The 13,899-nt window shown below is 45.8% G+C and overlaps 1 protein-coding gene across 1 annotated transcript; it reads right to left on the bottom strand.

Annotated features, from left to right (window-relative positions):
* Positions 1–257: 257 nt before the first annotated feature.
* On the bottom strand, positions 258–12,721 carry IDS (iduronate 2-sulfatase). The gene is made up of 9 exons (XM_065411026.1): positions 12,592–12,721; positions 11,225–11,361; positions 9,907–10,084; positions 8,712–8,800; positions 6,614–6,814; positions 4,912–5,082; positions 4,108–4,234; positions 1,964–2,137; positions 258–877 (listed from the first exon to the last, which is right to left on the bottom strand). The coding sequence occupies exons 1-9, from the start codon at positions 12,719–12,721 to the stop codon at positions 372–374; spliced, it is 1,713 nt and encodes a 570-aa protein (XP_065267098.1). The 3' UTR covers positions 258–371.
* Positions 12,722–13,899: the final 1,178 nt, after the last annotated feature.

Consider the following 13,899-nt stretch of genomic DNA (forward strand, 5'->3'; position numbering starts at 1 on the left):
GTTATACACTCTGCTATCTTTCAAGCTACGCCATCTGGCAGAGGGAGTATGCTTTTCCTTTTCATTGGGAAAGCTATCAGACACTGCAGTGTTAGGGACCATGTAAGTACCTGAGTATATACTTGTCCACCTCTGCACAGTCCTTTAAGAAGCACGCACATGGAAGCTATTTGTTGCTCCAACTAATCTGAAATCTGTCAGGCTAAAGCCCCCAGCGCATTGTAACAAGACGAAACCAACAGCTACTATTTTTGTACAAACAGGATTTTAATTCAGCCAGTTGCTTTGTGTACAACACAAAGTTTATACAAAAAGGAAAGTGTCATATTACTTCAGCAGCAAGAGTGCACGCACAGGGAGCATCCCCAGACCTAACGCCTCAAGAACCTAAGAAACTTTCTGACAAGGTTCCCATGCAGACTACTGTTATATATGTTATGATCCTCATTGGGATCACTTCCTACCATGTACAGCTCTCCTGCATGGACATCCTGCAAATTAGCACTAAAGTTACTGGGATTAAACCCAACCCACACAGTATAGCGATAGTCAACAGTACGCATGGAATACCCCATTATTTTTATGTCTTTCAGCTCTGGTTTATCAGAGTCCCACTGAGGAGTGTCTGCAGGTCGTGGATACTGGCTGAAAGCTATAGGCTCCTCATGGTCATCTTCAATGTCATAGTCATGGTCATAGTCAGTGTCATAATCATCCTCCTCTTCATTGGAGTTAAAATGCTGGACAATACTAGGCCCCTGGGTGCAGAGCGCAACATGAAATGAAGGCTCAGGGCACACCGGAGGAACCCACAGGCCTGCAAGTTCAGCGAGCGTTGAGAAGAGAGATACAAGCTCAACCATTTTTTTGGCTTTTCCTAGAGAAAGCATCAAAATACAAGTTAGAGAATAGCATGGCTCATGAGATACATGCTGACCTTTTTAGACATTTAACCAGAGGAGCTCTTTATCGGTTGCACTTTGCATTTAGTTCATAGGGCAACAACGCTGGGGCTATCTAAGAAAGTGCGGCTTGTAGTTCAGAGGATACCTGTCCATGTAGGTGTTTATACCAAACTTAACACCAAGAGGAGAATACTAGTTTTTCGCTATTCTATTGCTCAAATATTCTAACCAGTGCCTTGGGAAGTACTATCTCCTCCTTTGAGGAGGGGCTCTTCAAAAAAGATAAAGAAATTATCATGTTAATTGCTTGATTGTGGCAAGTTCTACCAAAACATTGCTTTTTGGTGCCCTCACCACAACTGCAAACCAACTGCTGCTGCAGTGACAGCTGAAGCCACTGTCAAAGGTATTCTTTAGGCCTCTAGCCAACATAAAAATAAAGCTTCCGTTTTGTTAATGCAGCCCTGTAGCTGTTTCCACTAATGAAGATCTAGCTGAAGCAAACACCTGTATTCACAGATGATTTTAAGTCTTGCTCTGCATGAGCACCACTGCCACAAAGACCAAGACTGATGGCACTAGCCAGAACCAAACACTAGACAGAAGAGACTTGTGCAAGCTTTATTTAAATCTGCAGGGCAAACACATTTTGACCAGCAACTCCCACTGCTCTCTCGGTCTGCACTCGGAACAGAAGTGCCAAATTGGTTTCTGCTGTAGACATATCTTGCCTCCTGTATGTAGGCGACAAAGCATGGACATGCTGAACTTAGGGCACACTGAGGACTGACAATTGCCCAGACTTTCCTACTCACTGAGCTGAGAGACTAGATGTCAACCTTTGCATGTTCAATACTGTACAGTACTGCAGGTTGGAAACCTGGGCAAACCCTTTAACCGCAGGGCACCAGCACTCAGGCTTAACCCCCTGGCAGCAACAGGAAGCTGCTCCTAAGAAGCTTCAATCCCACTGACCTGTCTGCCGATGGCAAGCATAATCGTTCGGTTAAGATATGGGATTGCAATTGCACATGCTTATGCAAGTGTTGAAAACCTACCTGCAGCTACAGAGTCCGATACATGGGTGAAGGGGTCAAGGTAGGGGAAGACTCTCTCTCCTGGACGAGCAAAGGAAGACGTCTTCCCTGGTACATAGAACATCAGTGGCACTCGGGTAGCGACATCAAAATTGCTGTATTTCGCCCATTCTCCATGTTCACCCAGAGACCATCCTAGAAGATACAAAACATCATTTAAAGAAAATACTAGATTATTAGCTTAGTGATCATTTCCGTTATGAACCACCAAGCAGCCAGATTCACCTGCTCCCAACAGCAGTGACCTCGGCCCTATGGTCCTTGAGGCACTATTCAGTTATTAAATTTATTTTAGCTTGTAAATATCAATCTGTGTTTAACTGTACTGAGAGATTTCTCTAAAGTGGAAGTTGTTTAAAGAACCAACAAAATCTTGCACCATGATGCTCTTTCACCAACTAAGCAGCTACGCCTGCCCCGGCCCCCCCGTTCCCCAATTAGGGCCAGCATTCAGGTCTTAAAAATGCATCATGAAGGAGGAATTGGGGTATGTCATTTTGCACATATGCATCTCCAGATCAATTCCTTGAAGCATTCACATAAGATTTACATAGCTGCCAGCTCTATGTTACTCTGTCACTGAGCATCCCTTGGAGCCAGGTTGTCAAATCATCCCTAAGGAACCAAGGTGAGATCAAAACTCTTTGGAATCTTGCCCAACAATGCCCCAATCCTCTAAGAGGGAGTGAGTGGCTCATGTGCCCCTCTTTCCGGGTATATTCACCCACCAGCCTCAGCAGGGGGTTGGGAGAAGGGGGGGGGGGGTGACCAGACAGCAAATGTGAAAAATCGGGACACGAAGTAGGGGGTAATAGGAACCTATATAAGAAATAGACCCAAAAATCAGGACTGTCCCTATAAAATCGGGACATCTGGTCACCCTAGAAGGAAGCACGCTCTAAAAAAGAACCAACATCAATGTTCAATATTTTGAGAAATACTATTTTGTGATTGCTCAGCAAACTGAGGTCCTGGAACTATAGCTCAGTTTAGTGAGACAGGGCAAGGGAGAAAGAAGAATTGAGTCTACACAAGAATGACTCCAAGTCACATCTGCAGATAAGGAAGCATATCTAATCCAGTGATTTTAATACAAAACACTGTTAATGCTTCTATTCTCTAACTCACTAACTAGTTAAGCCAGCTAAAGTAGTCTCCTAAGGCTTGGTCCACACTGGGGCGGGGGATCGATCTAGGAAACGCAACTTCAGCTACGAGAATAGCGTAGCTGAAGTCGACGTTTCCTAGATCGAATTAAGTGTACTTACTGCGGGTCCACGCGGCGCAGGCAAGCTCCCCCGTCGACAGCGCTTCCTCCTCTCGGCGAGCAGGAGTTCCGCAGTCGACGGGGGAGCACTTCTGGGATCGATTTATCGCGTCCAGATGAGACGCGATAAATCGATCCCAGAAGATCGATCTCTACCCGCCGAATCAGGCGGGTAGTGTAGACCAAGCCTAAGGAAGGGCCTTAGAATAGGTCATCTGGCCTAGAGCAGTGTAGAGGCAAGTTTCAAACAAACAGTTAATTAGTTCTCAATATCCCTAAATATTTGAGGCATTCCCCGCCCATCCTGAATGAAAATGGCATTCACAGCGCTATCCGCTAGAGAGTGCCAGATCCCTGCAACATGGATTGTAGCTGTATTGCGGAGTTGTTGGTTTAGACATTTTGCAACTGCAAGCACAAGCGAAAGAAATTGCAGTTGATCAGTTAATGAGAACGTCTGCTGCCCACTTCAGCAGATGGGGCTTCTACAAATGGTGATGGGGGAGGCTACCCCAGGCTGTGCTCTTCTAGCAGGAGTCACTCCCTGGGGCAGGAAGCGCTGAGAATGCTGCAAGTTCAGGCTACTGAACTGTGAGAGGGCTCACCTCTCAACAGCAAACCCTCCACATGATTAAGGAGAGAACTGCCTGCAGGGACAAAGACATTGCGCAACCATGGAAGCATGTGTTAGAAGTGTATTAACTAGAAGCCAACAAGCCAGGTACATAGGGCATAACTGCATAGGGCAAACATGAAAGTGATTGCTATGGCAGGATTAACTTACACAGTTCAGAAGAGAGTTGTTTGCATATAGCCATGGAAGTATTTGAATGCTTACCATGGTCAGCAGTAAACATCACAATTGTGTTATTCGAGAGCCCAACATCATCCAAGGCATTCAGTAGCAGGCCAACCTGCGTATCCAGGTAAGAAACTGCTGCAAAATAGCTCTGACGAATCTGCCGCTGCAAGTTATTCCAAAAAGGGAGAGTCACTTCAATTGTACAGACACTTGCTAGCTCTGCTCTAATAAAAGGTCTTGCAGCATTTTCACTGTAAAGCTTTATTTTCAACTGTCTGCAAATAATTCATGCCCCAAGTTAAATTTAACAGAGGGAACAACTAGGAAATTCCAAATATTTCCTACAAGTTCTTTCAAGCAAGAAGCTCTGAGCCAGTCAATGCTGTTCCTTAGGAGTCCCAGCCAGCACTCTGTTGCTCCGGCAATGCCCCACGGGAGTCAGCATCTTCCCAGAAGGAAGGCTAACCGAGGTCCTTAAAGAGGAAGAGCTAGTAACGGCAGATGGATTGCTCCAGGGTGGTGACAACATTCCTGGTAGGTTCTGAATTCACCTCCCCTGCAGCACTCGCAGCCCAGAAACAAGAGTGGGAGCAGGAGTATTACACGCTACCATGCAGACTCACCCTCAGCCTACTCTCTACTAGTCTGACCCACCTCACAACTCAGCTACAACAAAGGCTGGTCTGGTAGCTGTGAGGCAGGGCATGCAAGCTCCCCAGGGTGTCAATTGCTGGTCGCACCTTGAAACATTTCACTGTTAATAACAGCAGCCTTGTGCTACCTTGCACTTAACTGTGATCTAGGGAAGTCTGATTTCAAAGCAACACTTAGGCTGCTTACCTGGAAGTCTTCTGGAATTGGTCCATAAGGGAAGCTGACGTTTAACGCCTGCACGTCCTCCCTTTGTCGGATATCCGTCCAGGGGTTGTATGCGACAGCAGGCAGTTCTTCAGGTACCCGAGGGTCTGGGGCTAGTGTGATGTTTTCCAGTGGGTACAGCTTGAGAAATTCCTTCACGATACAACACAAACATGTATTAAGATTTCGGTACAGCAAGACTAAGGTTTGCAGTTACAAAGTTGGATTCCTTCTCCATTTTCTGTGAAGGGCACCTTGAAACTTCAAACAGCAACACAGGTGTTTACGGTACAGACTGTACTGCTGTCGTGTAATGTTCTCAGGATTACTGCAATGTTATATGTCAATCCTACTTTTCCTATGATTTCCATAGCCAAGAGTCCACCTTTATTTTGCTATATGGCGTCCCAGCAGCATAGCACTCATTTAGAGCACTGAGAATCAACTGAAACACAGAGCAAAGAAAAAACAAGGATGTGTACCTCTTCTAGCTTCTTTGGGGTTTATTTTTAAAAGCCTGAAAGGTTTAGTCTTCCAAGAAGTGGTTGTTTGTTGGCTTAACTTGCTTACTTTAGACATTCAGGTCTTGTCTCTCCTGCTTTTCTTGGAAGGCTACAGATGCCCATAGAACTATTTGGATCATGGCAGATTTACCACGCACATGAAACCCAATTAGTTAAAGGGGGAGGTAGTGATTTTTACTCCCACTGTTTAAAACACTGGCTTTGCTAATACTCCCTAACTCACAATGCCCGAGAAAAAGTAAAAAGGAGCACCTTCGTTAAAGATTCAACCCTTTGCCTATCAATTAAGGGCGGAGGAAGCTCAGAATCCGTAAGACCACCAGCAAAACAAGATCTGATATTTCAAAGGCTAAAACAAAAAGAGGAGAAAGTTCCCCTCCAAAGCCTTCTTTATACATCATAAAGCGGCAACCACTTCCCCTTCAGTGTCCCCACCACCACCACCTTCAGTTCACCTTTAAGAAAATAAGAGTTTCCCAATGTAAAGGGTACTCAGTGGTAGCTGGTTAAGGTATGTTGGCAAGCACCAACCTAATTCGTGCTTTTAGCACAGAGCATCTATTCAGGAGCCTTGCAGAAGATAACGTTGTACCAAGCTGTTGTGTATGGCACCTAACTTTGGCTCATGGCACAGACTACTCATCTCAGATATGGTAGAGTCCTACAGCATGTGTCAAAAAGTGAAGTCCTCTCAAAAACACAGGGCCCAATCCTGCTCCCTCGGAACTCAGTGGAACTTTTGCCATTGACATAAATGGGGAAGAAGATCAGGATGCAAATCATTTAGGGCCTCATTCTGCCACCCTCAGACAGAGTATACCTCACTGCACAAGTAGTCACAATAATGTTCAGCGGGTACTAACTCACTGAGTAAGGGTGGGCTTTTAGTCTGGCACTTAATGCTCTGTGAACACACTGCTTAGATTAAAACATTTAAAAAGAATATGTACTGTGACTCTGAGTTACTTTTCTGTGACGGCTGCTATGAGCGTCTCTCAGCTTTTCAATGCAAGGATATTTTTCATCTTGCTTTAGAGTAACAGTATAAGATACTTGTGAAAGTAACTTTTAAAAGGTTAGTGCTGGTCATTAAATAACTTTGGTCGAGGTTTCATTCACCATAAAACCCAGTGAGATGGTTTTACTCCAGCCTTCCTTACCTGAGGATACCTCAGGGGGATGTGTGGTTTGTGATAACCGACAGCCAGGAAGAATTTACGGTTCTTTGTTTTCATGATGTTCAATAAGCGTCTGGCCTCTTCGGTGCTCTGTATATCTGGCAAGGTACCCAAGGGCACTTCTGCCACATCAACTGGGCAAACCAAGTTGGCATGAAGCTCTCCATCTTTTCCTTTACAAGTCTTCAGGAAAACAAAGAAGAAATATCGACTTTAATTCTATCAAACTAAGAACACACACATCCCATAGGCTTCAAGAGCAATTCATGTCTGACTCTACTCAGAGGGATCACTCTGCCACCACACAGGATGGTGAATTAAAGTCTGATCAGGAAATTAGTGGCTGGTCTTAGTGCTACAGAAGGTTTGCCATGTTCTAGGTAAGCTGATCAAAACCACAGAGGAAAAAACAGCGCCATTTTCCTGAGCTCAGCTATACACCAAACAAACAGGCAACTTTTATTTGCATCCAATAAGAAGCAGAATCCTGGCTCTACAGTTGGCTTGAAGGTGTGACAGTCACATGCAGGATACCAAGTTCTAGAACCCAGGAAACCAAAGCTCTGTGGCTCATTGGTGAGTGGTTAGAAATTGGTTACGTGATCAATCTTCCCTTTTGCTCCCTCTGACTCCGAGGACTCATGGAAAACTACCTTGGAAGCAATTACCTGACCCACTAGTTTCTCGGTATGTGCCAACAGGGACTGATATTTAGTCACTAGAGAAAGATTGGCTGTTGTAAGAGTTGAGAAGAGAAGGTGGCCTTTAGAGCATATGCTAAATGTATGCTGTATGCGGAGAGACGTGAGTGGCTGATGCAAACACTAGTTGCCACTGAAGTCAGTATTTTTCAACAGTTAACCTCACAACCAAGTTATACCAAGGCTGAATTTTGTCTCACGTAGGGACTTCCTACTACTGCAGTACATCAAATACCATGATTGCATGGTAACTGTTGACTAAGTGCTTGACTAAGGCATGGTCTTAAAAACTAACTGACTTACATTAATGTGAAAAATGTCGTGCCCTGAGCGCCGCAGATAGCTCTCTCTAACCCCCAGTGGAGACGTCGCTAGGTCAATGGAACAATTCTAGCCACCCCTCTCGGAGAGGTGGGTTAACTACGTCAAAGGAAGCATTGACACTACAATGCTACAGAATCGCAGCTAAAGCATTGTAGTGTAGATATAGCACAGTACTGACAAAAATGGTACATTGATTCCTTTGGACCACACTTATTGTAACTAACATTCTGGAAAGCTGAATAAGACAGGAAACTCTGGTTTTACATGGCTTGTCGAAACATGGCTGTCTTAATCCCCTCTTTGCAGGGTCAAGTTTTGTAATTTAGCACAAATTAATTTGGGATGCGCAAAGGTCCAGGATCATGCACAGAGGTTATCCTTACTCCAGGGGCCACAGTTTGTGCCTAAGTTAACAAATGCCATCTGAAACCCACTGACAGTGTAAACAGAACCCACACTGTTGTGCCACTGGTGGCTTGCTGGCTTCTTGAGCAGGTTTTATATGGTCTCCATCTACTAAACTAAAAGATGCATTAATCAGTTCTATCTCAAGTGGCTTTGGGATTCTTATTGCGTAGAGTTGGTTCAAATTCAGCCAAGCCAGCTGACAGCACTTTACCACCTAGAGAAGAGGCTGAGGTAATTTGCAAGAGATGATAGCTATAGTTTTGAGATCAAGGATTTAATGCTCTCAATACAAATTAAGGCCCCCAGTCTCGCAAGCACTTATACGTGTCAGTAATCCCACCAAATTCAAGGGAACTACTCGCAAGCATAAGCATTTGCAGGATCGGGCTCTTAATGAGCATAACCATACTTCAGTACAAAGAGACAAGTCCTTTTGTCAGGGACGTGAAGAGAAGTGTATTTGACTAGTGATTTTCCTCCACAGTTCTAACCCACTAGATTACAGAATCATAGAAATGTATCTTCCCAATTAACACGTTTGACTCAGATTAGCAAGAGCTTGTACCGGACAGTAATAATATTTATATCCTGAAACACACTGCACCCATCTTTATTTGGGTCCACAAGCAATCAAACTGCCTGCTTACCTTACTGTTTTCATATTTTTCAGCAGAGGGATGAAAAGGTGGCATGGACCAACTGTACGGATAGTCATCACTATGATTGGATGAAATCCCTGGAGAGGAGGAGTAAGCAAAGCAAATATTAGAAATGGTCTTATAGCTCACTCAACTAAGAGTTCAGCTACAAGATACACATGGTTAATTTGTTTTGTTAACATAGAAACTGTTCCAGTAGGCCCACTAATTTTATGAGCGAATTCAAGGGACTAAAAAAGCATTCAAGAAATAAAGGACAAAACATTTGTTCCAGCTACCAGTCCCTAAAACACAGCTGGCTAGGAGGAAAGCGAAACCTCAAGCATCTTGAGCAAGTTTAGCTCTGGGTACAAAATAATCAGGACTAATGACAGTATTTATATGTATATATAAATGGTTAGTAAAACTAAGAATCATTAAAATTCTACACGTCCAACAAACAGTTTAGTGGTAACAAGTTTCAACAGAGGAATATCACAGAAAAATCTTGTAAAAATCCTGTTTGCCAGAAGCTGGGAACGGGCGAAAGGAAATGGATCACTTGATTACCTGTTCTGTTCATTTCCTCTGGGGCACCTGTCATCGGCCACTGTCGGAAGACAGGATACTGGGCTAGATGGAACTTTGGTCTGACCCAGTATGGCCGTTCTTATTTATACATAGTATTTTCAACTCTTTAGTGTTGTTTAAATAGTGAACTCATTTTCTATGCAGCTTAACTGGGGGTATTATTCACATATACAATGCTTCTTCATCCAACAAGGTGATGTCAGACTGAAGTGTGGTTAAGCAGTGTACTGTATAACGTGAAGCACGTGGAAATCTAAGTCCAAAGACTGAGAGAATGACCATGCATTTAGTTATATCTAGGTGCATCTTTAGCAGGGTCTAAATTCTAGACAAGTTAGAGCATACTCGACATTAAGTAGTATGTGAAAATTTATAACAGATCAATTCCCATGGTTGAATGATGCACTTAGCGCCCCACTTTTAAATGTAACTCTTTAAAATGTAATGGTTTAATACAAAAGCAAGGACAGCCTAGAAGGACTTTATTCTACATCAGACATACGACAATTATTTTAGGTCATTTAATATAAAACAAAAAAACCTGTCCCTAATTACACAATTCATTTGTGGTAACATGTTAAATGAAGATTCTAAGTGTTGTTACAAGCCATACCAGGGTGAAACACTTTTCCTACGGACATGGTCGTGTAGCCATTCTCCTTGAAGTACTGGGGTATTGTGGAATAGTTTCCTGCATGTACTCTCCAGTAGGAGTGGAAATCATAAAGCCGTGTGGTGTCAGGCCTGCGTCCAGTTAGAAATGACACTCTGCTTGGAGCACACACAGCTTGCTAAAGCAAGAGACAGGAGAATTAATGCTTAATGGAAAGTAGAGTATATTCAGTTTATATCTGAAGTGCAATCAAGTGATTTTGGTGTCATTAGGCAAAATGTTTAGGGGCTGGTGGAATCCAACTAACAATGCTTAACATAGCTCCCAGCTGAGATGTCTGGGATCATTACTTTGGGTATCAGTCAGACACTTCTTGCCCACCACCCACATCACAAACTGATGTCAAGCTACATGTGTATTTTCTTGCACTTGGGATCTCAATCTAACAGACTCCTGAGAAGAGGCTAGAGCTTTGATTAGGCAGCTAGTAACACAAACTGTGTGACATCAAACAAAGACCATGCTTTTGAAAACTGGTAACAGAGTTGGAATGAAAATGGCAGATGGACTGTGCTGACATTAAGTGAGGAGTACAGGCGATCTGGGCAGTCTTAGCAATAATGCAAAGAACATACAAGTGGGAGATCCAGGTTAGAGTCCAAAGGCCTGAATGTTCTGTTTCATACTGGCAAGAGTAACTCCGCTGAGATCCCAAACTCCCTAGTCAGATTCAGGGCCTGGTTTCTGGCTTCCTGGTGAAGGCAGGGCTGAGAATGCAGACATGCTGTGCTAGTCAGCCATCCCAGCAAAAGGGAAGTAATAAGATTTGGAGTCCTGAGCTTAAGAATGATGATTAGAAGTTGCCCCTACAAAGAATGATCTGGACAATATGAGGGATTTGGAATAAACGTATCATGCTCACAAAAAGGGGAAGAGGGTAAATATAGAATAAGCTTTTACAAGACTACATTTGGGGTGGAAAGCACAGAATTGGTATTGTGCAAAATGGCTTTTTTTTTTTTTTAAATAGTGTCTCATTGTTAATAGTGAAACCCAGGAGCTGATGTTACACAATATTTAGAGTACCACAACATTACTGCTAATAGCAGGGAGAACTGTCTTCACTGCGTTCCTTTCCTCATGCCAGCAAAGGTAAACACACAATACAGTTTAGCCCAGCTGTCCCTTTACTACCTGAAATATTTTAAAATACAGCAACTGGCAATTTCAATGGTTTCACTAGCACTTTCTGTGCCCAAACCATTAAGTATTTTACAGAAATACAATTGCTATTTTTAAATTAAGTTGTGTTACTTACTTGAGCATAGGCATTCTGGAACACAACGCTTCGAGATGCAAGCTGGTCAATGTTTGGAGATTTTACAAGGCTGTCTCCGTAACAGCCCAAAGCGGGACGCAGATCATCCGCTACTATGAAGAGAACATTCATGCCATCTACAAAGAGAGAGTTACAAGACATTAACTTTGGCACCAATGAGTACAAGCTAATCTGAGAACTGCATACCTATTGGAACTTCCCTATACCTCATTTTAACTCCTTAACCCGATTAAAAACATCAAGATAACAACATTTAAAAGGATTATCATCAAAAACTTGTTTAAGAATCCAAAGGTCCCATTCTCAACTGGCCCCAAGGAACTACCACAATAAACATAATTAATAATATTTAAGGCAACTGAGAGCACCTTTATAAAAGACTTATTGAAATAACCTACAAAATAAAAGGGGAACGATTACAATTTAAGCAAGTGCAAAGATTTTCCAGTAGACATTTTGCCTGCTTCTGGGTTTCACACCCCATAGTCGCTTTTACACAAGCAAAATTAAGATGTCACCATGTTATCCAACCCTGCTCAGAGTAGTATAGCTGCTTAAAGAAAGATGAGCCAATGATGACAGTGTCAAGCCTGACTGGTAAGTCTACACTGCAGCTGGGAGTCAGCCTCCCAGCCTGGATTTCTGCTAATGGGGCTGGTGCTAATGGTGTGGACATGTTGGCACTGGAATAGCCCCCCGAGCGTGGACCCGCCTACCCCCAGGTCCGAGCTCAGGGGGTTAGCCTGAGCCTCCCCCGGTGGCACAATATCCAGGCAGCTACTAGTAGGAAGCCCTGCCCACCCCAGCTGGGAAGCTCAGTGCAGACAGATCCTCTCAGACAGGCCCGCAAGCAGTCACCTGGTCCAGAGGTTAGGGCACCAGCCTGGGACTCACTGCCAGACTCCCCAGGCAAGTCACGGAGGCCGCGCCTGCCCAGGAAGCGGGTGTATTTAACCCCGATGTTGGCCCCTGGTGAAGACGAAGCAGTTCTAACCTGCACAGTGGGCAAGATAAACCCTGCGGGGAGTCCGGTGTTTCCCAGCGAGGGTTAACACTACAGCTGCCTTGTCCACACTGGGATTAACACGGGCTGGGCAAGAGGGTCCAGGGGAGGGCGGGTTACAGCCCCTGCTCACCCCTCCCGCAGCCAAGGCCAGTCCCCCCGGGCCTCAGTGTCCCACCTGCTGTGGGGTAAATAAACACCGGTCATGGGGCCCAGATGCACGGGGAGAGGCCCCACTCATGCCCGGGGAGTCCCACAACACGGTCCCAGCACAGACCCCCCATCACGCACTCACCCACCCCACCGCAGCTCCCAAGCCGCCTCCCCCGAGTCCCAGCGGCACCTCTGGGCGGAGGGACCGGTTCCCTCGACCTGGCTCCAGCGGTCCCCGAGGCCAGCAGGATCCCGGCGCAGCAAACCCCGAGCAGCCAGGGCCAAGAGGCCGGGCAGCGGCAGGAGGAAGCCGCCCGCATTTCCCGGTCCACCCAGCCACGCAGCAGCAGCGAAAGGACGCGCCGCGCCGTGCGGAGAACTCCGCGCCCGCTGAGCCCTGCTGCGTGCGGCCTGCGCTCCGCCCGGGATAGGGGCGCGCGGGGCTCCCCTCTGCCCTTCCCCGGGGCGGGGAGAGCCGGGGGTGGGCGGAGAACCCGCTGGGCGTGGCTGGGGTCCGCCCTCCCCCAGGGGGGAGGCACTAGAGGGCTCCCCGGGCGGGGGGGAGGAAGAGCAGGGGCTGGCCAGCTGCAGCTCAGAGATGGCCCCCCCACTCAGATGGGGAACCCCAGCACTTGTCACTGGGGATCAGCTAGATCCAATCTCCTCCAGCACTGGGGAAGTTAGGGGTCTGGGCTACGCCTGCAGCTGGCCCCAGTGGCTTAGTACCACTCAGGATCAAGCCCCTTGTGAGCCTTTCTGGAGAGGGCAGGGACCTTTGCTTTCTCCATGTCTGCAAAGGGCTAAGGGCACACCTCTGGCCAGTCTGCTACTAACCTTGATCTTGGGTCCTTGTCTTCAGGCTGGCCTTGGACAGAAGCTGCCAGTTGCAACTACAGGCGGTTGGGGGTCCTGGGCTAGCCTTGGCAATGTCTTTCCCGACCCTCTGGCAATGGAACAGGAGAGGGAAGTATACAAGGCCCAGGGCCGCATTTCCAATTAGTCAGAGTAGGCATGTGCCTTGGGGCAGTGGTGTTCTAGGGGCGCCTAAAAGTGAGTAAAAGTTTCATTTTTTTATGGAAAACATGAAAGTCAGCTGTAGGCGGGGTGGAGGGGCATTGAAGATGCTGTGCCTAGGGGCACGTAAGGTGTAAATCCAGCCCTGACAAAGCCCTATTATCTCATCCTCTCCCTCCATGAAAGGCACTCAAGACCATGTTTCCATATCCTCCTGCACTGGGACCAAAGTGACCCTGAGTTATTGCTTGGCCAGGCCTCGTATTCTTATCTCCACTGGCCTGATTGATAGTGTGTTCCTGTGTAAAACTGCAGCAGCCAGGCATATACAGATACCACCATGGTCCATCACCAGAGCCTGAAACCAGGACCTGCAGCTACACCAATACAGCCCTTTACCACCTGAAGTAAAGGAGCAGCAGTTTGCTGTAGTCACTAATGAGTCATAAGGAGAGATATGATCACATGCACTTAGTATTTACTT

The sequence above is a fragment of the Emys orbicularis genome, chromosome 9 (assembly GCF_028017835.1).
Source record: "Emys orbicularis isolate rEmyOrb1 chromosome 9, rEmyOrb1.hap1, whole genome shotgun sequence".
NCBI classification, from domain to species: Eukaryota; Metazoa; Chordata; order Testudines; family Emydidae; genus Emys; species Emys orbicularis.

Coding starts and splice junctions, on each gene's coding strand:
- IDS (XM_065411026.1), bottom strand. CDS start 12,721: ATGCGGGCGGCTTCCTCCTGCCGCTGCCCGGCCTCTTGGCCCTGGCTG. Junction 5,083..6,613: donor TCCCCCTGAGGTATCCTCAG/GTAAGGAAGGCT, acceptor TGTATCGTGAAG/GAATTTCTCAAGCTGTACCC. Junction 4,235..4,911: donor CAATTCCAGAAGACTTCCAG/GTAAGCAGCCTA, acceptor AATAACTTGCAG/CGGCAGATTCGTCAGAGCTA.